This window comes from Giraffa tippelskirchi, chromosome 10, assembly GCF_054371585.1.
Source record: "Giraffa tippelskirchi isolate mGirTip1 chromosome 10, T2T-mGirTip1v1.2.pri, whole genome shotgun sequence".
Taxonomy (NCBI): Eukaryota; Metazoa; Chordata; class Mammalia; order Artiodactyla; family Giraffidae; genus Giraffa; species Giraffa tippelskirchi.
The window spans coordinates 9,576,596-9,599,826 of record NC_137284.1 but is presented as its reverse complement, the minus strand read 5'-3'; the positions used below and the strand labels follow the sequence as shown (position 1 = coordinate 9,599,826).

Sequence of the window (23,231 nt, the reverse complement as noted above, 5' to 3'; positions counted from 1 at the left end):
CCATCACAAAAGGCTCAAGGTCATGGTACGTTTTAAGCTGTTTATTTACAAAGTGAGCACAAGCTCTTCAGGAGCTGGTGGACCCAGGCCGTTTCTTCTTTCTCCGTCTGGCTTGGAGAGCGCCTTGGGTCTGCTCCCAATCGGGGAGCTTCCGCTTGGCAGCTGCCTCCAAGGAGGCCCAAAGTTCATCTGTCTCTGTGTCTTCTGAGGGCACCTTGTTGGGCTCCTGAGGCTCTTGCGGTTCATCCTGGTAAGTGGGAGAAGCCCTCAGGAGTCAGAGGTACAATAACAGACCCACAGGGAGGAGAGTCATTCCTCCAGGCACCACCCCTTGTTTCCTGCTCCTAAAAACCATGCCCATCCATGCTCCTGGACTTCCCTGGTAGCTCAGCTGGTAAAGAATCTGCCTGCAATGTGGAAGACCTGGGTTAGGAAGATCCCCTGGAAAAGGGAATGGTTACCCACTCCAGTATTCTGGCTTGGAGAATTCCATGGACAGAGGAGCCTGGTGGGCTACAGTCCATGGGGTCACGAAGAGTCACACATGACTGAGCGACTTTTGCTTCACTTCATCCATGCTCCTATGTTACCCTTGGCAATCACCCCGTCAGGACTATACCTGGCAGGTGGATGGACAGTCTCAGGTCTAAGTTCCAGCTGCTTCCCTTTCCTCTTCACAGAGAGATCCTCACACCTGTACCCTTTAGCTCCCACATTCCCAGACCCAAGAGCTTACCTCCCAGTCATCCCTGCCTGACAGGAGGAGGCAGTTCAATTGAGATTTGAGATAAACCTACAAGAGATGACGGAGAAGGCAATGGCACCCCACTCCAGTACTCTTGCCTGGAAAATCCCATGGACGGAGGAGCCTGGTAGGCTACAGTCCATGGGGTCGCTAAGAGTCGGACACGACTGAGCGACTCCACTTTCACTTTTCCCTTTCATGCACTGGAGAAGGAAATGGCAACCCACTCCAGTATTCTTGCCTGGAGAATCCCAGGGACGGCGGAGCCTGGTGGGCTGCCGTCTATGGGGTCGCACAGAGTCGGACACGACTGAAGCGACTTAGCATAGCATACAAGAGATGAGGGAACTTAAGGGGCCAAGTCTGCTGCAGAAACAAGAATGGGGGAGAGGAGAGGGCATAAGAGACCCGAATGAGTGGTTTCTCACCTTATGCTCCAGGCCCCGTGGATTCCGGATCCTGTGTATCCTCAAGACTCTGTCCAAACCACAGGAGGCTAGTAGGGGCTTTGAAGGGTGGCACTGCAACCCTCGGACGCTGCCCGCCAGTCCCTTTAGACAGCCCAGCAGGCGCCCTGGTAAAAGGGGGCAGGTTATCAGTGCTAACTGGTCAGCCAACAACCATTTATTGAGTGTTTTCTGTTCAAATCATTTTCTTTCAACATTTAATCCTCATTTAACATAATGCTGACATGGCAGTTACCATTAACATCTCCATTTTTCAGGTGAAGAAACTAAGGCACAGGGAATTGACAAAGTAATTTGTCCAAGGTCGCACAGCTTTTGGCAGAACCGGGATTGAACCTGGTTCTGGCACCTGAAAGAGGGCTCACCTGCCCCACCGCCCCTTGTCAGAGGGGAATCCTGCCCTTCCTCCCCATCTCTGCCCCCCAACAAGGCTCCCTGGTCTACTCACCTTGCCGAAGGTCAATTTCTGCCAGCTGCCCATGAGTATTCCCCACAATCACTGAACTGAGGAGGAGACCAGAGAGACACACGTGGGGTTAGTCAGCAGGATCCCCCTGGAGTCCTCCCCAAGCCCCACTTTGCCCTCTACACACTCACTTGCCCTCAGGAGTGAGGGTCATGGCTGTCAGTGGGTACTCTCCGTAGGTGGCCTCGAGGACTGGCCTGCGCTGAGGGGAGGCTGGATCATAGACACGGACCTGGAAGAAGACTGAGGCATCACAATAGTACCTTTACTACGCATAGCCCCTCTGGCTCCTCTACATCTTCACTTCCCCTCATTTGTTGTTGTTTAGTCACTAAGTTGTTTCCAACTCTTTTGTGACCCCATGGACTGTAGCCCACCATGTTTCTCTGTCCATGGGATTTCCCAGGCAAGAATACTGGAGTGGGTTGCCATTTCCTTCTTTAGGGAATCTTCCCAACCCAGGGATCGAACCTGAGCCACCTGCATTGGCAAACAGATTCTTTACCACTGGGTCACCAGGGAAGCCCCCCTACCCCATACACTGCTTTTACTCTTTCAGAGAAACTTTTTCATTTGAAACACACCCTTCTTCTCTGAGTGTTGAGGAGTAGAGGAGAGCTGCTGAGGAACATGAACGTATAGAGCTGAGGACAGAGGTTCCCCCAGACTAGGAGCAGCAGCATCCCCATGGTCTGCATGTGTGATCATTCCATCTATACTCCCCTCTCAAGAGGGAAGAGCAAGTTGGCCCAACTGTCAGAGTTGCTGAACTCAATCAGAGAAAGAAGTTAAGCCTGGACAGGAAGGAGAAAGGAAGCCCTCATATATGTTCTCAGCAGAAGTGTATTACCAAGAGCAGACTTCAGTATGCAGAGCAGAGGAAGCAGGGCAAATGCAGCCCCACCCAGTCCTGCCTGGGTCTTAGGATTTCAAATTCCCTGGTGGTCCAATGGTTAGGACTCCGAGCTTCTACTTCAGATTCGATCCCTGATCAGGGAAATCTGATTGCCATGCAGCGCGGTCAAAAAAAAAAAAAAAAGCCCAGCTGAAAAGATCCCCAGTTGGGCCTTTCCTGTACAGCTGAGCAGAGACCAGATATTACAGATACTAGAGGGTCATGCTTGGGTCCCAAAGCAAATTAGAGGCTGCCATCAGGACCAGAACCCAGTTCTCTTGATACCCAGTCCATGTCTTCTCATAACATGGGCCCCATGTGATTCTACTATGAAGGGGACACTCCTTCCAGGTGGGAGGAAAAGGGAGAATCACAGTTCAGGCAACTCCTTCCTAGAATGTAGTAAGCGAAGGTCACTGGCTTAGCCACTCGGCTGGAACAGATGGGGGAAATGGGCCTTCTGGGAGCTCAGGGATGACAGAAGGATGGCGAGAAGAGTGGCTGTGCCAAATGGTGGGGACTGAGCCTGCAAAGACCAAGCCTCCTGTTTCTCCAGGAAGCTGTGTGAGCCCAGGAAAAGATAGGGGTGAGGTGTGTGCCTCACCTGGTGGTACCCTGTACAGGTGACGAGCTTCTGTGACTCTGGGAGGAACTGTATGTCCTGGTCCCAGATGGGAACCCGTAGGTCAAGCCAATCGTTCCGTACCTGGTGGGGTTGGTAGATGAGGGACAGAGCTGGGAGGGGCTCAGGGTGTCCCTTCCTTCTGCCCTCTATCATCATCCCCTAAAACCCAGCCGGTCTCCAATTCATAATTAGTGGCCTCGACTCCTGGGAATTCGGACCCAGGTCCTCTCCACCCACCATCACTTACGTTCTTGGCCCTGAACAAAGGCTCCTCAGACCCCTGCAGGTCCCAGACCTTCAGAGCATTCTCCTTCCCACCTGTGGCAACGATGTGGGGGTGTGCTGGGTCTTGGCGCATTCTACATACCCCAGGGCCCACCCTCAGTTCCAGGAGCTGAAAAGAATGAGAGAGGGGAGATGAGAGTCACTTCCAGATCCTTAATCCTCCTCCCCCAAAGCCTTCATTGGCTCTACCCTGGGCCCCACCTTCCCCAACCATCAGGATCAGGATGAAAGGGAGCCTCACTGGGTCAGAGGATGCCTCCTTGTCCTTGTCATGCCAGACTCGAAGAATCCCAGAATCCACACATGTGATGAGGGTGCTGCAGGCAAAGAGAGGATAGAGTTAAAAGAGCAGGGGTAAATGGTGTTCTCCGCCCCCAGTCGACCCACTCCCAAATTCATATGAACTAGACTCCCTCCTACCAGCCCTGTTCCTAAGGAAGCCTCTAGGTAACTCAGGTCTGGGCGGGGCTTGATGGCTGTTATTTAACTTCCTCATCAAGGTAATGGTTAACAGATCTTATAAGTAAAGAAACTGAAGCTACGAAAAATTATAAGATTTGTCACTTAGCTATAAATGTCAGAATCAGAGCTGCAATCAAGACTGTGATACTGCAAAGCATAGTCTTTGCTATTCCACAGCTCCACCTGGGGCACCTGGCCCTGCTGGTCTTTCTTGATGTGGTCACCGGGAGTCCGGAAGAAGAGCTCTGAAAGCACTGAAATGGGATGGCTCTGGATTTAGTGTTTGGTCAGAATCAAACACCAACTTCCTCTGTCAAGTTCCCTGTTCTCGGTGTCAGACCAAACAAACCAATCTCTGCCCAGGATCTGTACAGCCCAAGCCCTCTGCTCTTTCTCATATCTGCCCACCCTCCCCAACTGGGTTCAGGCTCTGGGTTTTCCTGGGCTGTGGCAACAGTCTCCCAACTGCCCCCTCTCCAATCCATCTCCACATTCCTGCAGGTTCACAGCTCTGACCACAGTGTTTCCTGCTCAGAAACCAATCATGCCTCACTACCTACGAAACTGCAGATTGCTCAACCTGACACTTAAAGCACTTTACCTTAAATCCCAACTTACCTCGTCCATCTTATATTAAAATGCTTCCTCACAAATTTTTAAAAAGGGAAAAAAAATGTTTCCTGGTCTTCAACGCACAGTTCAGTTCAGTCGCTCAGTTGTGTCTGACTTTTTGCGACCCCATGGACTGCAGCACGCCAGGTTTCCCTGACCATCACCATCTCCTGGAGCTTGCCCAAACTCCTGTCCATCAAATTGGTGATGCATCCAACCATCTCATTCTCTGTCATTCTCTTCTCCTCCTGCCTTCAATCTTTTCCAGCAGTTCTTTGTATCCGGTGGCCAAAGTATTGGAGCTTCAGCATCAGTCCTTCCAATGCATATTCAGGACTGATTTCCTTTAAGACTGACTGGTTTGATCTCCTTGCAGTCCAAGGGACTCTCAAGAGTCTTCTCTTCAACCCCCAAATGGTGTTTATCTTCCCTGTGATGTTCCCTGCAGCCTCACACCAATCCTTCGCGTCTGCTCAGGCAGGAGCCTCTTTCTAGAACGCCCTTACTCCTTTCTCCACCTATCAAAATTCTACCCAACCTTCAAGGCCAGGTTCAAATATTCCTCCACCCTCCCTCCCCCACTCCAGCCTTCCAGACTCACCTGTCAGAATTAACGTCACCAAACCTACACAGTCAGCTCATAGCCTCTCTCTTCACCTTCAGAAGAAAACTAAGCCTGCAACCCAGCATTTCCTATTCTTTACTTTAGGAGCTTTATCACTTTGTTGGCGGTTGTTAGCCCCCATTTAGAAACATATTCTAAACTTCCCTAGTGGCTCAGTTGGTAAAGAATCTCCTGCAATGCAGGAGACTCGGGAAGATCCGCTGGAGAAGGAAATGGCAAATCGCTCCAGTATTCTTGTCTGGAAAATCCCAGACAGAGGAGTCCGGCAGGCTACTGTCCATAGGGTTGCAAAGAGTCGGACACGACTGAGCGACTAACACTTTCACTTTCAAACTATTAAATAACGTGCTCAGGGTCATCCAAAAGATTATTATACCAAACAAACAAACAAACAAACTCTGGAAGAAGCAAACTCTGTGATGGCAGATACTGTGTCTGGTTTACCTAAGCCTTTGCATTTCGCCCAGTGCCTATAAACAAGCAAGTAAGTGTTCCATAAACGTTTGTTATAGGAACGAACGGACGAAGGCAGGAAAAAGGTCCCTGTCACGCAGACCAGGCTCCTGTCACCTCAGGGTTGATCGCCATTACTCGGTGGTCCAGCGGGAGCCTCAACGCTCTCGCTACCTGAGCGTTTCTGCAAGGGGCTTGGTCTTACCCGTCGACCTGGGCGAGGCCTCGGAACGTGCCCTCCCCTCCAGGACACTGCCTCTGGCCCTGGAACCTGCCTTCCTCGGTGCTGAAGTGCTTCACTGTCCCATCGGCACAGCCCACCAGGATCTGCGGGCAGAGGAGCACAGGATGGCGAGGAGAGCGAGGCGGCCGCGCCCCAGACTCCCAGCTCCGACTGTCAGCGGTCGCTCACCTGTGTCTCGCCGCCCGCACCCCAACACAGGGCGCTCACCGCCTCTTCGCGCCGCGGCTGTCCTGACGCCGTGAAGTTCACCGCCTGTTTGCGCTGAAGGTTCACTCCTGCGGGACACGGACGTCAATCGCTTCAGAGTCACGAAACGGCGACGCCCGCAGGTCCCGACGCCCGACCCCGCTACCCACCTTTCAGGATGCCAGTGTCGGTGCCAACCCACACATGGTTCCAGCGTGCAGCCGCAGCCGCCATAGCGGAGCTCGGGAACCCAAGGCTCACACTTCCGCCTGCGTCACCAGCGTGCGCCTAGTCGGATCCGGAGGAACTCCATTTCTAGGCCTTTAAAGAACCGGAAAAGTAAAAGTATTCTCCCCGCCAAGCTGGTTTTGCTTTTTACAGAAATGAAATCTGGAGACTTGTTTGTGGAGATCTGAACAGTAACTTGACCATTTTGCATTTGGAGTAAAAGGCATACTATCTGAACTACGACATCGGATCCAGGCAGCCCTAGTCTGTTTCTCTGCTCTAAAGCAGTGTATGTTTTCTGTACAAGAGAAGAAAGGAGCTCATTTCAGGAACGATTCAAATCACTAGTGAGGCGCATGGCTTCAACTTCAAGCGTACTAGGACAAAATGAACAAACCTGGAGGACATGAAACCGACGAGCTGGGTTGTGGAAAGTGAAGGTAGTAGGGTCGTTATTTTTATTTCCTCACATTGAGATTTGCTGATGGTGTAAAACAGCACCACAGGCAATGAAGATCTACAAAATCAAAAGAAACAGTTGTTCTAAAGATAAGATAAGCTCCAACTTTAAAATCTCATAACGGCCCCCTTCTTTGAATGACTTATCTGAAATAAAAGTCTATCAGAAACTGCTGTTTGAAATTATATCAGTAAGAATAAAGCATCCCACTCTTGCCTGGCAGATCTGTCCTCCACAGAGAAACAGTCTTGGTTGCCACCTTAGTTGGAGAACTGCCAATAAGTTTCAGAGCTTAACATAGGCAAGCCGCGCAGTTAGGCCACAGAAACACCACAACCACCACTACCGCCCCCCACAAACCCTAAAGTGAATCCAAACGGTCTCTTTCCTGAAATACTATGATTTCCCTTTATGAGACGTTCAGCCCTTTTTTCTGCTCGGAAGTCTTCCTCGCTGTAAGGCCAGATGCACACCTAGAGTTTTCCAGTTGACGGAACTAGACCAGGTACTAAGCACTACTCAATACCTTCCCTACGGCATACACTTCCCTAATACATGCAGGTCACCATTCTTAAAATTGTAGTTATTTAGTTGCTAAGTCAGACCCGGACCCGACGGCTTTGGCCACTCTGTGGGCTTAAACCCAGCCAGGCTCGTCTGCCCAAGCGATTCTTCAGGCAGGAATATGGGTGAAAATGGAAAGTAGTAGTCTGAATCTTTGAGACCCCATGAACCGTAGTTCGCCAGGCTTGTCTCTGTCCATGGGATTCTCCAGGCAGGAATATTGGAGTGGTAAACTATTCTCCAGGTGATCTTCGCGGCCTAGGGGAATTGACCCCACGTTTTTCGGTTGTTAGGGACCTCTTAAAAAACCCCGAACATACGTAAAATCGCGCCACGAACACCCAAACCACTACCATTATGTTTACATTACGAGAAGCCTTACAGATTAGATTGTTGAAGAACATCTCAAAGTCACAAAAACTAGATTAAATTACTGTATTTAAAAGTTATAAACACTGGGAAAAAAAAAACCTTCAACATGTCGGTCATTACTCACCCCTTGCAACCAAGCAGTACCCGCCAAACTTCTATAAACAAAACTCAGTTACTTCTGTCACGTCTGAGTCTACAAAGGGTTATAATATCTGAACGGAAAGGGCACGATACAAACTAACACAGCATTAATTCGGATTTGAAATTTTTTAAATTTCCACGATTTAAAAACACTAAAGCTTTTAAACAGTGCATCGCAGCACTGTTTACAATAGCCAGGACATAGAAGCAACCTAGATGTCCATCAGCAGACGAATGGATAACGAAGCTGTGGTACATATACACAATGAAATACTACTCAGCCATTAAAAAAAATACATTTGAATCGGTTCTACTGAGATGGATGAAAATGAAGCCCATTATACAGAGTGAGGTAAGCCAGAAAGAAAAACAACAATACAGTATACTAATGCCTATATATGGAATTTGAAAGATGGTAACGATATCCCTATATGCGAGACAAAATAAGAGACACAGATGCATAGAACAATTTTATGGACCCTGAGAGAGAAAGTGAGAGTGGGACGTTCTGGGAGAAGAACGTTGAAACATGTATATTATCATATGTGAAACAGAACACCACTCCATGTTCAATGCGCAAGACAAGAGTTCAGCGCCGGGACAATGGGGTGACCCAAAGAAATAGGATGGAGAGGAAGCGGGGGGGGGGGGGAGTCCAGCAAGCGGAACACATGAAAACCCATGGCCGATTCATATTAATATAGGGCAAAAACTGCTACAATATTGTAAAGTAATTAGCTCCCAACTAAAATAGATAAATTTATTAAAAAAAATAACACTATAAAACTAAATTGGCTGTACTCAAATACTGACTTTATCAAATTAATTTTATAGCAGCTTGTTGTTTGTAAAGTCGACACATCATCTTTTCTTGAAACAGAATTTAGTCCCCCGAAGAGGGTGCACCGTTCCTGGAAGTACTGCAATACCAGGTCGATGCGTGGAGTGGACGGAGCAAGCTCCTATTCCAACTCCTAATCCCAAAAATCCATTTAATATATTGTCCTCGGATAGAGGACGTATCAGATATTAAACTGATAAGAACAGATACTACACTTGATCTTAGCCAAAAGGCCGAGAAGCGATAACCAAAAACCTCCCTCCGGGCCAGCCTTACGCTTAATGTAGCTTTTACGGTTGTGGTGACTTTTATGACTTAATCATTAGATTTTTCTCAAAGTGCAGTATTGCTTGAAACCAATTTGTCATCATTCTTATTCATAATAATAACTAAAATTGTGGAAATAGACCTTAAATTGTGTCCTTTACTCCTTTGCCTTCCGGCTAACTCCCTGTGTGTTTTGCATAAACCCGCCCCGCTGGTCTTCCGCTTTCTGGGATTGGTCCCCATGCTAGACATGATTTCTATGGCCGCCTGGGTGTCTTACCCTCGGAGACTGGCGATCTCTCCCCGCCTGAAGGGGCAGCGGAGCTGTGGTGGTCGTTAGTCTGTTGAAGCGGATGAAGGGCGGCGCCCCTCTTCCGGACATTTACTTGGAAAGGCCCGCGGTTCCTGAGCGCTGACTTTGGTGTCCAAAGAACTGAGTTGGAACCCCTGTTCGCCAGTTCCTGATTTGATGCCACGAGGCGTGTTGCTTGCGCTTCCCAGGTGGCACTAGTGGTAAAGAATCCCGCTGCCAAAGCAGGAGACATAAGAGAGGCAGGTTCGATCCCTGAATCGGGAAGATCCCCTGGAGGAGGGCACCACCCCCTCCAATATTCTTATCTGGAAAATCTCATGGACAGAGGAGCCTGGTGGGTTACTTTCGCAGAGTAGAACACCACTAATGGGACTTAGCACGCACGGCACGCACGCAAAGCTTGTTGCTTAGGCTCCTGTCTTCTCCTCTGTTAAATGGAGGAATAATAACCCGCGCTTATGGTGTGCTTGTGAGAACTGAGGACATGATGCTCTCAGTCCAGAGGTGACAGTGGAAGTTGACCTTTAGGACTGTGTTCCCCTCACATTAACGAGCCTCCAGGCCGGCGTTTGCTCCTCCCCGTTCCCTGATTTACTGTAACATCCGCCCCCGCCCCACTTACCTCTTGCCATTTGTACCATCCATTACCCACCGTTGGCCCCACAGCGGGGAAAAAAGCGGCCTGAGAAAAGCGTTTCGGAGCCTCTTGATTCCTAAACCCAGGATCCAGCGGTGGGAGAGGGGATGAGGCAATGCAGGTCAAATTTAACAGAAGCGCTACTTTAGAGGCTCAGAGCAAAGCCCAGCTGTATGAAAAGTATTAACGTCAGGCTCTTGCTGAGAAGGGACTTGAAGTCCTGTTTCCTTGGAAACTATATTAGTGTGAACACAGAACGTTCTATTTGAAACCTCCTTAACCGAGCTCTACATCTGGGTTGGAATTAGAGGCAGTGTCTCTGGAGCCTGGCAGGCTACGAATCATGGGTTGGGGAGAGGTGAAGAGTCTCGGACACGACTGAGCACACAGACACACACACACACGCACAAACACACACATTGTGCCTGGGTTGGGATCCTTCCAGCAAGAGTAGGACGTTCTATTTTCACTGATATGATTACAACTAGCAAAATCTGATCATATATGACTTTAGAGACTGTGGTTTCTCACACTGTGTACCTGTTAATAAACAGAAGCAATTTCTACAGGCTTCACCGATAAACCCAGAACCTCTAGGGAGAAGCCGAATTAAGGGAATGTGGTAGACAGAATAATGCCTCTACATGCCCATGTCCTAATTCTTAGAACTTCTCATCATGTTACCTTACATGGTAGACAAAAGGTAATTCACATATATGATTAAATTAAATAGTTTTGAGGAGAGATCATTCTGGACTGGGCTTCCCAGGTGGCAATAGTAGTAAAGAACCTGTCTGTCAGTGCAGGAGTCATAAGAGATGAGGGTTCAATACCCCTGGTAGGGAAGATCCCCTGGACCCACTCCAATACTCTTACTAGAGAATCCCATGGACAGAGGAGCCTGGTCGCTAAAAAATCCAACAGGACCGAGCAATTTAGCATCGGCATCTGCGTTCTGGATTATCTGATGGGCTCCATGTTCGTAATCACAAAGATCACAAAGACTCAGTATCAGATTGATGCAGCATCAGAAAGATTTGATAAACCATCACTGGCTTTGAAGATGGAAGAGGGTTGTCAGCTAAGGAATGGGGGTGGCCTCTAGAATCTAGCCAAGGCACAGAAACAGATTCTCCTTTGGAGCCTACAGAAAGAAATGCAGCCCTGTTAGCACTCCTTGATTTTAGCCCATTTAGACCCATTTCAGATTTCTGACCTCCAAAACTGTAAGATAATATATTTGCTTTGTTTTAAGCCACCAAGTTTGTGGTAACTTGTTGTTCAGTCACTAAGTCACATCTGACTCTGCAACCCCATGGACTGCAGCATGCCAGGATCTCCTGTCCTTCACTATCTCCTGGAGTTTGCTCAAATTCATGTTCATTGAGTCAGTGATGCTATCTAACCATCTCACCCTCTGCACCCCATTATCCTTTTGCCTTCAATCTTCCCAAACATCAGAGTCTTTTCCAAGGAGTCAGCTCTTTGCATCTGGTGGCCAAAGTATTGGAGCTTCACTTCACCATCATTCCTTCCAATGAATATTCAGGGTTGATTTCCCTTAGGATTGACTGGTTTGATCTTCTTGCAGTCCAAGGGACTCTCAAGAGTCTTCTCCAGCACCAAAATTCAAAAGCATCAAATTTTCAGCGTTTAGCCTTCTTTGTGGTCCACCTCTCACTACTGGGAAAACCATAGCTTTGACTATATAGACCTTTGCCAGCAAAGTGATGTCTCTGATTTTTAATGTGCTATCTAGGTTTGTCAGGGCTTCCCTAATGGCTCAGATGGTAAAGAATCTGCCTGCAGTGCAGGAGACCAAGGTTTGATCCCTGGGTCAGAAATACGCCCTGGAGAAGGGAATGGCTACTCACTCCAATAACCTTGCCTGGAGAATCCCATGGACAGAAGAGCCTGGAAGGCTAGTCAATAGGGTCACAGAATCGGACACGACTGAGCAACCAACTAACACTTTCTAGGTTTGTCATAGCTTTCCTTCCAAGGAGCAAATGTCTTATAATTTCATGACTGCAAGTCACCATCTACAGTGATTTTGGAGCCCAAGAAAATAAAATCTGTCCTTGTTTCCACATTTCCCCCTTCTATTTGCCATGAAGTGATGGGACTGGAAGCCATGATCTTAGTTTCATTATTGAGTTTCAAGCCAGTTTTTTCACTCTCCTCCTTCACCCTCATCAAGAGGCTTTTTAGCTCCTTTTCACTTTCTGCCATTAGAGTGGCAACTTATTACAACAACAACAACAAAAAAAAACCCCAAAAACAAAAACCAACTAATATAAAGGCAAAAGCAAAATTCAGTTTCTTTGGGGACTTACCTGGTAGTCTAGTGGCTAAGACTCGGCTCCTGATGCAGGGGGCCCTGGTTTGATCCCTGTGCAGGGAACTAGATTCTACATGCTGAGACCAAGAGTTCAGGCGCTGCAACTAAGACCTGGTGCAGCCAAATAAATATTCAGAAAAAAAAATCAGTTTCTTTTCTTTAATATTTATTTGGCTGTGCTGGGTTTTAGTTGTGGCATGTAAACTCTTAGTTGCAGCATGTGGGATCTAGATTCTTGACCAGGGATTGAACCCAAGGCTCCAGCATTGGGAGCTTGAAGTTTTAGCCACTGGACCCCCAGGGAAGCCCCCTCAGTTTCTTTCAATCCCAACCTTCTCTAAATTCTGCAAGACTCAACCTGGGGCAGATCATAGCTCCCTAGCCAAATAAGCTTCAGTCTGTCCATGCAGGCTGCAGTCAAGCATCCCAAGCACAGATCTCTGGGGGCTTTTCCCTGGAAGGTCTCAGCCTTCAGGTTGGCAGTAGCCCCGTTCCTCCTCTGAATTAAAGGTTAAGAGGGAATAGCTCTGTCACTTGCATCTATTGTGACTCCTGCCTGTTGCTTCGTGGGTACTGGGGGCTGATAGTGAGGGCCCCACCTGAGCCTGGAAACCTGTGCTCCCTGGGAGGCCATTTGTCCATTTGTTTTTGCTCTTTGAGCAGGCACCCTACAGTGATGAGCAAAATCAGACATGGACTCTGGCTTCATTAAGTTTAAGTCTACGGGGACTTCGATGCATGATACAGGGCGCTCAGGGCTGGTGCACCGGGATGACCCGGAGGGATGCGATGGGGAGGGAGGTGGGAGGGGGTTCTGGAAGGGGAAAACATGTACACCCATGGTGGATTCATGGCAATGCATGGCAAAACACATACAATATTGTAAAGTTAAAAAATAGATAAACTAATTAAAAAAAAAATAAGGTCTACGGGGAAAAGGAAGAGAAGGCTCCTGTGATCCTCCAGGCAAGAAATGAATGTGGCTTAGGGGGTTGGGGGTGGGTAGCTGTGGTGGCAGAGAGAGAGAGAAGTACAAGAGGTCGTGGAGAGGGAAGGGAGAGGCAAGGCCAAGGGAATACTCTTCCCATGTGGGTACACTTAAATTTTGTAATTTAATGTTTTATTTTCATGAAACTGATATAACAATGCCCCTCAATTTACATCCCCCTTTTGTTTTTTGCTACACCACGCAGCATGTGGGATCTTAAATTTCCAACCAGGGATCAAACCCATGCATCCTGCAGTGGGAAGTGTGGATTCTTTTTTTAATTGACAGATAATTGCTTTATACTGTTGTGTTGGTTTCAGCTGTCCATCAATGTGAATCAGGTCTAAGTATACATATATCCCCTCCTTCTTGAGCCCATCAGGTTCCTGTCCATGGGATTCTCCAGACAATAATACTGGAGTGGGTTGCCATTCCCTTCCCCAGTGTTATCTTCCCGACCCAAGGATCGAATCCAAGTCTCCTGCATTGCAGGCAGATTCTTTACCATTTCAGCCAACAGGGAAGCCTATTAGGTTCTTCCACCTGACAACTGACTCAATTTTGTTGTTTTATAGCTAATATTCCATTGTGTGTGTATACATATATCTTAGCCACTAGACCACCAGTTCAGTTTAGTTGCTCAGTTGTCCCATTCTTTGCAACCCCATAGACTGCAGCATGCCAGGCTTCCCTGTCCATCACCAACTCCCAGAGCCTGCTCAAACTCATGTTCATCAAGTCAGTGATGCCATCCAACCATCTCATCCTGTCTCCTTCTCCCCGTCTTCAATCTTTCCCAGCATCAGGGTCTCTTCCAATAAGTCAGCTCTTAGTATCAGGTGGCCAAAGTATTGGGAGCTTCAACAGTTCTTCCAATGAATTCAGGACAGATTTTCTTTGGGATTGACTGGTATGACCTCCTTGCAGTCCAAGGGTGAAGGGAATGGCAAACCACTTAAGTACCCCATGAACAGTATGAAAACGCAAAAAAACTAGAGAAGCCCCTAAATTGCCCTTTACCAGTCCTGACACAACCATATTCTAAACATGAAACAGATGAGCATTCTAGTTCACCCATTTTCTCCTTCTATTGAGAAATATAAACTCCACAGAAATCACTTTTGAGATTCATGTGAAGGATAGGGGCAACAGGATACCAAAAGTTGACAGCCAATTCTTCTATTCTTAACTGATAAGCCACTGTCTCCTAGTATCCAGAGTCTTAAGGTTTTAAACACAGTTTAAGGGGTCACTTAAACTCAGTAAACTTTTATGCAGAACTCCTCACCCAAATGCAGATAGGAAGTAAAGATCCAAGGAGGCTCCCTGAATGATACTTCCCTGGGTTAGAAGATTTCAGCAGTCAAAGTGCCAAGCTAAATGGGGAAAGCCATTCAACAATCTTTCTGGGATTATTTCTGTTCAGTGAGACCCACTCAAACACAGGAATCAGTGAAGGCTTAAAAAATTTTTTATTTAGAAAGGCTGAAATGATTGTATGCTAATTTGAACAGGCAATCTGTACAAGGATTTTTCCGTTTTGATATCTTCCACATTGGATTCCTATAGAGAAAAAGAAAAATGAGTTTTTTCTTGCTGTATTTTCTTAAGTATATACTTGATGGGTTTAAAAGAGTTATCCTTTAAGCATGGTTAGTGTATTTAATGCAAGTACATGAACAGATACTTACCATTATGTGTGCTTTGCTCTTTTTTCAGATCTAGGTAAAAAAAAAAAACAAAAACCTGCTTTTCAACCAGTCATTTATTCCCTTCTTTGCTTTGTTTAGAAATTCTCATAATCCCTCAGACAGTTCCCTCTGGAACGAGCTTTCCTCTTCTCCCCCAGCCAGCCCCAGTGGGTTCACCTTTACAGGCTCTGGGACTAGGACAGGAAGTAAGACTTGTGAATATTTCTTCATTGGGAAATTTTAACTTGACACACCTTGTGTTTAAGTTTACTCACCTCTCAACTTCAGACTGGAGCTGAGCAGATATATGGCTTGCTCCTTTCCCCTGCAAAAGATTGTTTGGGAACTAGGTCAACTGTCCGCAGGACAGTGAAAGTGAAGTCACTCAGTCATGTCCAACTCTTTGCGACCCCATGGACTGTAGCCTACCACACTCCCCCATCCATGGGATTTTCCAATCAAGAGTATTGGCATGGGTTGTAATTTCCTTCTTCAGAGCATCTTCCCGCCAGGGATCAAACTCGGGTCTCCCACATTGTAGGCAGACACTCTGCTGTCTGAGCCACCAGGGCCCAGGACAGGCCCATCTATAAAAGCTATGCAGGTTTCGCTGGATGTTTTACAGAAATCACCAGCTAGTCCAAAACGCTTCCTGCTGGCTATAAAGCCACTCAACTTCCCACTACAGTCACTTTTTACTCCAAGGCAAACTCACAGCTCAGAAATACCTTTCAGTCATAGTGATCAGACTGGGGCGGTATTGAACTCATCATTGGTGAGTGGCAATGTCACGCACGGGTGGTTCACTAATGCCCAAAGACAAACTTTGGATTTAGCAAGTAATGTCTGTAGTTATCCAAAGCACCAAACAAAAAGTGGTGAATTCTATACAGCAGCCACAAATAGACTTACCTCAAATCATTCTCAGGCACCAGACAAGGAGCTGTACCTAAAACACAAAGATGACTAAGTCAGTAATGCTTGTTTCTTGCATTATAAGCCGTTCCTGTCTAAGCTACCACTTCTAGAAAATCAGATTTCCGAGTCTCAACAGCAAATCATCAGCCGAACGAGATTCCATGTACGTCATCACAGATGCCTAAAAAGGCCTTTTCTCCCACTCAATACATTGTATGCACAAACACATATGGAGATTACTCACCTCTGAGCAACAGTAACTGGCAATGGTACCTATGGAAGGACAAAGCTATGAATGATTCAAGTTTCTTTCACACAGTATCCTACTGTTATCTTTTCCAGTTTCTCAGGTGTTCATGTCTTTTCACTGTTTAGGTCATAGTGAGCTAGTTTGATTCATCATAGAAACTGCCTACTTGGTGGTGTATGCCATACACACATTAATCAACTAACCTTTTAACTCGGGAGGCTTTCCAGGAGTGTATAGCAACAAGCTGCTCCTGAATGAGAAGATCATGTAATTAGCAAAGTATCTAAAACAACCAAAATTATTCTAACTAGGGTTAATGGATAACCCAAGCCAAGCAAATGCTGTTCATTTGTTGTACCTCAGACAATTCCTTATGGAATGAAATTTCATCCTTTCTCCCAGTTAGCCCCAGTGGGTTCACCATTACTGGCTCTGGGGCTAGAACAGGGGTAAGACAGGATGCCTGCTTTCCTCACTGGCACAGGAGATAAGCAACAACAAGCAAGGTTACAAGTACTCACCACTTGACTCTTTGCAGGAGTCATCCTGAGCAGGTCAAGAGGCATCTAGGATATCAATAAAGATACAGTAAGAGATCAAGAAACGGCACTATCAGAAACAAGAGAAATCCCTCCATTTCCCCCAATACTTAGAGAAGTAACTTACTGTAAGACAAATGACTCTGTTAATGCTGTGACAACCTACGAAAGGGGAAAAAATGGTTACTCCAAAATACTAGGATGAAATAAAATTTCTTCATTAACAGAAACTGCCATCAGAACTCTAACATGCTATTAACTGTGGTACCTCACAGAGGATCAGCATTATCAATTCAAATCATCTGACAGTGATGTGTGGGTGAGGGAACAGCACACCCTTACAAGAAGGAACTATACTGCTTGCTGACTTCCTCCCCAGGAAAATCATTCCAAGAGGAACAAGCTGGAAGGAGCAAAAATGCAACACTGCTCCATTGACCATTTGCTCTCCTGGTTGTTGAAAACACCCGAGACCACAACCAAACCTCCCATTTGAAAACTTACCTGCATTCATCCTGGGAGGCAACTGAATTCCTCAGGACTGGTGAGGAGCTGCTGGAAACAGAAAAATGAGGCATTATTTTTAGTACTTGAGAACTGCAATTAAAAGACCCTGGAGCATTTCGGGCCCACTTCTCAGTAGTAAGATGACATCACTTTTGAGTTCAGGCATATGCTTGTCATTTTACATTCATCATGGACTGACCAGTGCAATTTCAACCAGCAAGTCCCATCCCGATACTGTGCTCCTACCCTCCGACTGCATAAAGCATCGCGTACCCACCTGCAGCATCACCACACTTGATCCACACAGGGATAGGTCTTGTCTCATCCTCCAGTCTGTAAGTTCCTTTGAACTAAACCACATCTGGGAGAAAAAAAAATACCCTTTTTTACTTTTATATCTCGTACTTTTAACTGTCCCACGTTAGTGCCTTAACAACGCAGGACTAAAAGTCCCAAACATTTGCTACGGATGGTGCTACTCAGAGTTTTTCCGTTTTCTCCACTAACCCATCAGAAAGAGAGAGTCCAATTTTTGAAATCATCCCCGTAGCACATCCCGTCGGACTCCTGTATATTCAACAAAGAAAAAAAAAAAAAAAGACAGTAAAGAAAGACTAGAAGCACTTACTCCAATGAGACTTGTTTGCGATACTTCAGCGTTTGGCGCGCGTCCGAACCCTGTAGACAGAAGGATATTGGGTCAGCACTATCTCTCGTAAACACTTTGTTTTCTGGAGCTAAGACTGCGTTGCCGTGCAAGGCCGGTCTCCTCAGAGTTTCTTATCCTCACGGAGCTCAGTACAGGTCTGTGAAGAGAGTCTCATCACAGAGAGGCCCGTATGCACGGCCCGCCATCGCCATCTTGTCCTTCACAAAGCCCCTGTTCCTTCAAGGCCTCAACACTAAGGCCACGTTTTCTCTCCTCCCCCACGAACCCAATAGATACAACAAAGAGAGACCAAGGTGCGGGCACGTTTGCACGGCCATTTTTCTCGTAGAACACAATAAAACATACCACTTACCGAGAGCTGCGGATAAATGAGACCGAAGGCCTAAGGCGAAACACTTAAATACCGTCTCGCAGAGGCCCACGGGATTTGGGGGCGGGACTGCGGCGGGCGCAAGCGCAGAGGGAGCTTAGTGGATTGTGGGTAGAGATTTCTAGAGGAAGTACGAGAGGCTGTGCGCCTCCTGAAGCGGGGGCGCGAAAAAGGTGCGCATGCGCCTTAGCGAGTGCGCGGGCGCGACTAACGTTCTGCCGCGGGTTCTTTACTGCGACTACTTTTGGCGCTGAGGCGACGGGTTCCCGGCTTCGCGCAGATCCTGGATCGACGCCACGTGTCGGTCACAGCTGACTGCCCCACACCCTTCCCTGAGCATTCCTTTGCTTGCACACATTCTAAATCCGCGTGCAGGGTCCTACTCCATGGACCGAGAGCCTCAGGAACCCTCCGCTGGCGTCATCTCGGTTCCAAGCCAGCCGCCCAGCGAGCCTTCTGGGCCTGGTCCTCAGGGGCCCAGCGCGGGGGGCGACTCAGGTATTACTGGGCCCCGGGCCGATCTCGAGTGGAGGGCTCCTGCATGGAACCGTTTTGGGAAAGTGAATCAGGTTTAGGTGCTCTTGAAATATAACAGTTTTCGAATATTTTCTGTAACCGGCCACCTTTGTGTTCTACTGTCTGGTCCGATTTTGCTAGGAGCTTGTAGTGGGGCTAGCGTTAGCTGACATTTGAAGCGCCGTTTAATGCACATTGCATCTGTGTGTGTGTGTGCGCGTGCGCGCGCGCTCAGTCGTGTTCGACTCTGCGATCCCATGGACTGTAGCCGGCCAGGCTCCTCTGTCCATGGAATTTTCCAGGCAAGAAGACTGGAATGTGTTGCCATTTCCTACTCCAGGGGCTCCTCCCTACTCCAGGGGATCTTCCCAACCCTGGGATCAAACTCGCGTCTCTTGGGTCTCCTGCCTTGGCAGGAGGAGTCTTTACCAACTGCGCCACCTGGGAATCCCCTTAAAGCAGGTTACCTGGAGGGAATCTAGGTGTAAAAAGCTTTTGCAGAGCCACACGCAACTCCTGCCTGATTGGCAAGGTGGTTCCAGTCATCTATACCCTTGTTACTGAGGCCAGCCAGTTTTAGTTTAATCATTTGTGGTGCACACCTAGGGTACATGGCCGTTTTAAAAATGTATTATATGTACATTTTATAACCATTTATTAAGCTCTTACTGTGTGGTCCCCTGGATACCTCATCTACTACAACCCTAGGAGGAGGCAATAAGGTAATATTATGGATGAGGAACCTGAGATCTGGAGAGGTTAATTAACTTGCTCAGAGTTACCCAGCTAAGAAATGTCAGCCCAGGTATAAATCCAGGCAGTCTTGATGACAGAGCCTGTACTTTTGATCATTCTGCTTTACTGCTGTCATCACACACTTCTCTGGGTATTTGGGGGGCAAACAAGTACACAGGAAACAAATGGCATGATCCCTGGCTACTGTTTGTCAAGTTTTTTTCTTGTTGTCTTCCTCTCTCCAGGAGCCTTTAAAAAGCATTTTCCCCTCTAATCCCCACCATGAAATTTTAACAACACTTATATACCTGTGTGTTTGCTTATATACTGTGGCCCTTCAGAGGGCCAGAAATATCTAGGATTTTCTGCCCTCTTCCTGCTCCAAAAGAACCAATTTTCACTCCTCCGGTGGCAGTGTTGTCTGCATGCATGTCCCATCGAAACGTAAGTGACAAAACAAATACTAAAAGAATTCCAATTTGAAAAATGTTATTATAGCTAGAATAAATTCATGTATTCAATAACGTTAGATGCTTGTCCAAGTGGGTGATTGAAAAGTTGTAACAAAATGTATAGAAAATGAAACATAAGTTATGGAAAATTCAGAAGGTCCAGAGTAGGCAGGGAGGTTGTGTGTGAGTATGGTATTTGGAGAATGTGGAGTGCTTGGGCCTTGAACAGTAGATAAACAGAACCAGGAAGGAAATTCAAGTTAGAGAAATAATTTGAGTGACAAGATTGGAGCTGGAAAAGGAAGTGTATGAATATAGTTCATGAAAGATGGGTTGAAGGGAAATCATAGAATATAAAGTTGGAAAAGATTTCCTAGGGAAGGCCAAATGAGAAGGGCTTGAAATGCAAAGCTAAATAATTTGAACTATAGGTAGTAGAATAACCTATAAACCAGGACTTAACCTGGTGGTCCCGTGGTTAAGACTGCATCCACTGCATGGAGCGTGGATTTAATTCCTGGTTGGGAAACAGATCCCACACACTACACAGGGCAAGGCCGAAAAAAAAAAGGGGTAAGTTGAGACAGGACATTAATTAGATTGTCACAATAATTTAGGCAACAGATAAGTGGATTCAAGCGTAATGAAAGGGAAATAGGAAATGATTTATAATACATCAGAAGTCCTCAACTCACACCTGCAGGAATATAAGTAATGCAGGTAAGCCATAGGAACCTGATAGGGATCTTGATATTCTTGACTTTGCTCCTGCTGATTGTGCCTTGCTAGAATATTGTCTCTGAAAAATCTGATCAGGAGAATCAAGAAATCCAAAATTGTTGATTAATTTGCTCCTTAAAAATGTTAGCATTTAACTTAAAATTTTTAAGCATTTTCTCTGAGCCAATCACAGAGAAGGCAGTGGCACCCCACTCCAGTACTCTTGCCTGGAAAATCCCATGGACGGAGGAGCCTGGTAGGCTACAGTCCATGGGGTCCCTAAGAGTCGGACACGACTGTAGCGACTTACAGCAGCAGCAGCAGCTGAGCCAATCAGAATATGCCTGTATACCCAAGATGGCCCATGACTGAGTTTGCAGCAAATTCTGTAGTAATATAGAATCCACTTTAGAAAGGGGGAATGTTCAAGATTGAATATTTTTTTTGGAAGCTGTAAACAGGTTGAGTGACTTAAACATCAAAAAAAATAAAAAAAGCCAGTGTTCTTGGCAGTTGGAGATCATGGCTATGACTTTCACTTAACATTTATTCTGCCAATACTATTTATCTGTTGAGCATCTACTGGGTACAGGAGATACAAAAAGGAACAAAGCAGACAGTCCCCTTATGCTCCCTTGGAGCTTATATTCTGGTAGAAAACACAGAAATAGATGAATAATATGTCAAGTGGAGTTAAATGCTGTGGTGATACAATGGTTAAGACTGCGCTTTCAACCCAGGGGGCACGGTTTTGATCCCCGGTCGATCCATGCAGGATGGCCACACACAAAATTAAATGAAATGTGTGTGTGCGCATGTGTAAATATATTTGCTAGAGTGGTGCAAAACAGCTGGACTGTCACATAATGGGAAATGAGAAAAACAAGATGAAAGAGTTGGTGGAGGGTGTGAAATGTTAACATGTATGAAGTGCTTTCTATGGCACCTTCCTGGCACTGTACTGAATGCTTTATGTATGTTACCTCAATTCAAAAGATAGTTTTTGTGGTTACCATCCTCATTTTACAAATAAGAAAACTGAATTTTATATTAAGTTACTTACTCAAGGACACATAACTAGTGTGGCAGAGCTGTTATTCAAATCTAGTCTCTACTTTTGACCCTGTTAAGAAAAATTATCCAAAACTTGGAAATAGGCAAAAGTTATTACTAGGTGTCCTTTGATAAAGGTAAAGCAGGCCTACCTAACTTGGGGACTACCTGGCTTTCCAGTAGGGTCTGTACCTTCGTTTGATGTCCTTTTTACTGTTGCTCTAGGTATTTTGTAATTTGATAAGATTGCCTTCTAGGACATTGGCTGGTTTTGTATCTGTGTATTAGAATGCAAATTCATATCATTCTTATCTGGACTTTTAGCTGATGATCCTCCTTTCCTAGAATTCTCTTTTGAACCAGTTATAAATTTTATTTATTCTTTTATTAATAGGTTGAATAAAAGCTTTGACATGTGTTTATATTATTATATTATTATGAGTCATGTTTCAGTTTTTAAGATTATACTTTAACAACCCCTGGGGTACACTGCCTTTTGTTGGCCCATTTATTTATTCATTCAGAAAATATTTGTTGAGAGTCAGGATTTAACTTCAAGAAGTCTGACTCTGGAAGGAGCTTTTGGCAATGTGCCAGTGTGAGTCTAATACTGTGCCATCCGCTGGCTAACATCTTATCTTGCTCTTTCCAACAACTGTCTTTTACTTTAAAGAGCTCTCTATACCTGAATCACCTGGGTGTCTGTTAGAAATACTGAATCTCAGATCTCTCTACAGGCCAAATACATTTGCATTTACCCCAGATCCCCAGGTGGTCTGTATGTACACTAAAGTTTAAGTTAAGAAGCATTGGATTTATATAATACTGCTCACTTCTTTCTCAGGACACTTCTCTCATCCTACTTGATCTCTCAGTAGCACCTTTTTATCCTGTTGACTCATCTCCTTTTTGTTTAAATTTGATTTTTCTATGCCATTACAGAAACACGTGGTAACACCCTTTAACCTACCATGTCCAGTAACCCCATTTCCTATTTCTTAAAACACTGTTTCCACAGTGCTTGGGACACTGCCCTCTTCTAGAGTTCCTGTAATGTTTTTGCTGTTAATAACTTCTTCATGATCCTTTGAGGTATATCTTCTGTCTCATTGTTCAAACATTAATATTCCTCCAGTTACATGTTGTTCAGTCACTAAGTTGTGTCTGACCCTTTGGGACCCCATGGACTGCAACATGCCAGGCTCCTCTGTCCTCCACCATCTCCTGCTGTTTGCTCAGATTCATGTCCATTGAGTCAGTGATGCTAACCATCTTATCCTCTGTCATCCCCTTCTCCTTTTGCCTTCAATCTTTCCTAGCAGCGGGGTCTTTTCCAGTGAGTTGGCTCTTTGTATCACATGGCCAAAGTATTGGAGCTTCAGCAACAGTCCTTCCAATGAATATTCAAGGTTGATTTCATTTAGGATTGACTGGTTTGATTTCCTTGCAGTCCAAGGGACTCGAAGAGTCTTCTTCAGCATCGCAGTTTGAAAGTGTCAGTTCTTTTGGTGCTCAGCTTTCTTTATGGTCCAACTCTCACATCCTTCCATGACTACTGGAAAAACCGTAGCTTTGACTATATGGACCTCTGTT

At 46.1% G+C, this 23,231-nt stretch overlaps 3 protein-coding genes and 9 non-coding genes across 18 annotated transcripts in view; 1 reads left to right on the top strand and 11 right to left on the bottom strand.

Moving 5' to 3' along the window:
- Window positions 1-26: 26 nt before the first annotated feature.
- On the bottom strand, window positions 27-6,324 carry WDR74 (WD repeat domain 74). Of its 2 annotated transcripts, XM_081534660.1 has the most exons (11): window positions 6,236-6,324; window positions 6,048-6,154; window positions 5,841-5,962; window positions 3,725-3,800; window positions 3,446-3,592; window positions 3,178-3,279; window positions 1,810-1,910; window positions 1,661-1,716; window positions 1,174-1,319; window positions 737-793; window positions 27-247 (listed from the first exon to the last, which is right to left on the bottom strand). In XM_081534660.1, exons 1-11 carry the CDS (start codon window positions 6,297-6,299, stop codon window positions 68-70), a joined length of 1,158 nt encoding a protein of 385 aa, XP_081390786.1. In that variant the 5' UTR covers window positions 6,300-6,324; the 3' UTR covers window positions 27-67. The 2 variants fall into 2 exon arrangements, with proteins under 2 accessions (XP_081390786.1, XP_081390787.1); XM_081534661.1 differs by lacking the exon at window positions 737-793.
- Window positions 6,325-8,725: 2,401 nt separating this feature from the next.
- Window positions 8,726-8,916, bottom strand: LOC145524975 (U2 spliceosomal RNA). The gene has a single exon (XR_014068002.1). It is a non-coding gene; the product is annotated as a U2 spliceosomal RNA (small nuclear RNA).
- A 5,754-nt stretch (window positions 8,917-14,670) lies between these two features.
- On the bottom strand, window positions 14,671-18,197 carry LOC145523763 (uncharacterized). Of its 5 annotated transcripts, none has more exons than XM_081534638.1 (12): window positions 18,145-18,197; window positions 17,751-17,800; window positions 17,400-17,483; window positions 17,120-17,170; window positions 16,743-16,777; window positions 16,598-16,642; window positions 16,280-16,326; window positions 16,071-16,099; window positions 15,821-15,857; window positions 15,184-15,233; window positions 14,909-14,938; window positions 14,671-14,780 (listed from the first exon to the last, which is right to left on the bottom strand). In XM_081534638.1, exons 4-12 carry the CDS (start codon window positions 17,127-17,129, stop codon window positions 14,719-14,721), a joined length of 345 nt encoding a protein of 114 aa, XP_081390764.1. In that variant the 5' UTR covers window positions 17,130-17,170; window positions 17,400-17,483; window positions 17,751-17,800; window positions 18,145-18,197; the 3' UTR covers window positions 14,671-14,718. The 5 variants fall into 5 exon arrangements, with proteins under 5 accessions (XP_081390764.1, XP_081390762.1, XP_081390765.1 ...); XM_081534636.1 differs by having other exon boundaries at window positions 17,120-17,167; XM_081534639.1 differs by lacking the exons at window positions 17,751-17,800; window positions 18,145-18,197 and having other exon boundaries at window positions 17,396-17,478.
- On the bottom strand, window positions 15,019-15,144 carry LOC145524932 (small nucleolar RNA SNORD22). Its single transcript, XR_014067962.1, has one exon. It is a non-coding gene; the product is annotated as a small nucleolar RNA SNORD22 (small nucleolar RNA).
- LOC145524929 (small nucleolar RNA SNORD31) lies at window positions 15,621-15,688 on the bottom strand. The gene has a single exon (XR_014067959.1). It is a non-coding gene; the product is annotated as a small nucleolar RNA SNORD31 (small nucleolar RNA).
- On the bottom strand, window positions 15,936-16,005 carry LOC145524927 (small nucleolar RNA SNORD30). Its single transcript, XR_014067957.1, has one exon. It is a non-coding gene; the product is annotated as a small nucleolar RNA SNORD30 (small nucleolar RNA).
- LOC145524923 (small nucleolar RNA SNORD29) lies at window positions 16,168-16,234 on the bottom strand. The gene has a single exon (XR_014067953.1). It is a non-coding gene; the product is annotated as a small nucleolar RNA SNORD29 (small nucleolar RNA).
- On the bottom strand, window positions 16,431-16,557 carry LOC145524933 (small nucleolar RNA SNORD22). The gene has a single exon (XR_014067963.1). It is a non-coding gene; the product is annotated as a small nucleolar RNA SNORD22 (small nucleolar RNA).
- On the bottom strand, window positions 16,847-16,922 carry LOC145524924 (small nucleolar RNA SNORD28). The gene has a single exon (XR_014067954.1). It is a non-coding gene; the product is annotated as a small nucleolar RNA SNORD28 (small nucleolar RNA).
- Window positions 17,248-17,318, bottom strand: LOC145524925 (small nucleolar RNA SNORD27). Its single transcript, XR_014067955.1, has one exon. It is a non-coding gene; the product is annotated as a small nucleolar RNA SNORD27 (small nucleolar RNA).
- On the bottom strand, window positions 17,597-17,672 carry LOC145524926 (small nucleolar RNA SNORD26). The gene has a single exon (XR_014067956.1). It is a non-coding gene; the product is annotated as a small nucleolar RNA SNORD26 (small nucleolar RNA).
- Window positions 18,198-18,275: 78 nt separating the features above from the next.
- The window catches only part of SLC3A2 (solute carrier family 3 member 2), a 28,472-nt gene continuing 23,516 nt past the window's right edge, over window positions 18,276-23,231 (top strand). The window contains exon 1 of one of the 2 annotated variants that reach the window (XM_081534635.1): window positions 18,276-18,335. Coding sequence is in view for 1 of the 2 variants with exons in the window: in XM_081534633.1 (XP_081390759.1) it covers window positions 18,549-18,660 (112 nt within the window). In the remaining variant the exon portion in view is untranslated. Of the gene's footprint in view, window positions 18,336-18,393; window positions 18,661-23,231 lie in introns of those variants that run through there. The other variant, XM_081534633.1, reaches the window with a different exon arrangement.

Excerpts from the sequence above, each read along its gene's own strand:
- WDR74 (XM_081534660.1), bottom strand. The coding sequence starts at position 6,299 with ATGGCGGCTGCGGCTGCACGCTGGAACCATGTGTGGGTTGGCACCGAC. Across the intron at positions 1,717-1,809 it reads ACCCTCACTCCTGAGGGCAA|TTCAGTGATTGTGGGGAATA; the intron begins GTGAGTGTGTAG and ends TCTCCTCCTCAG. Across the intron at positions 794-1,173 it reads CACGGGGCCTGGAGCATAAG|GTTTATCTCAAATCTCAATT; the intron begins GTGAGAAACCAC and ends CATCTCTTGTAG.
- LOC145523763 (XM_081534638.1), bottom strand. Across the intron at positions 16,100-16,279 it reads AAAGCCTCCCGAGTTAAAAG|GTACCATTGCCAGTTACTGT; the intron begins GTTAGTTGATTA and ends GTCCTTCCATAG. Across the intron at positions 15,858-16,070 it reads CCAGTTACTGTTGCTCAGAG|GTACAGCTCCTTGTCTGGTG; the intron begins GTGAGTAATCTC and ends TTTGTGTTTTAG.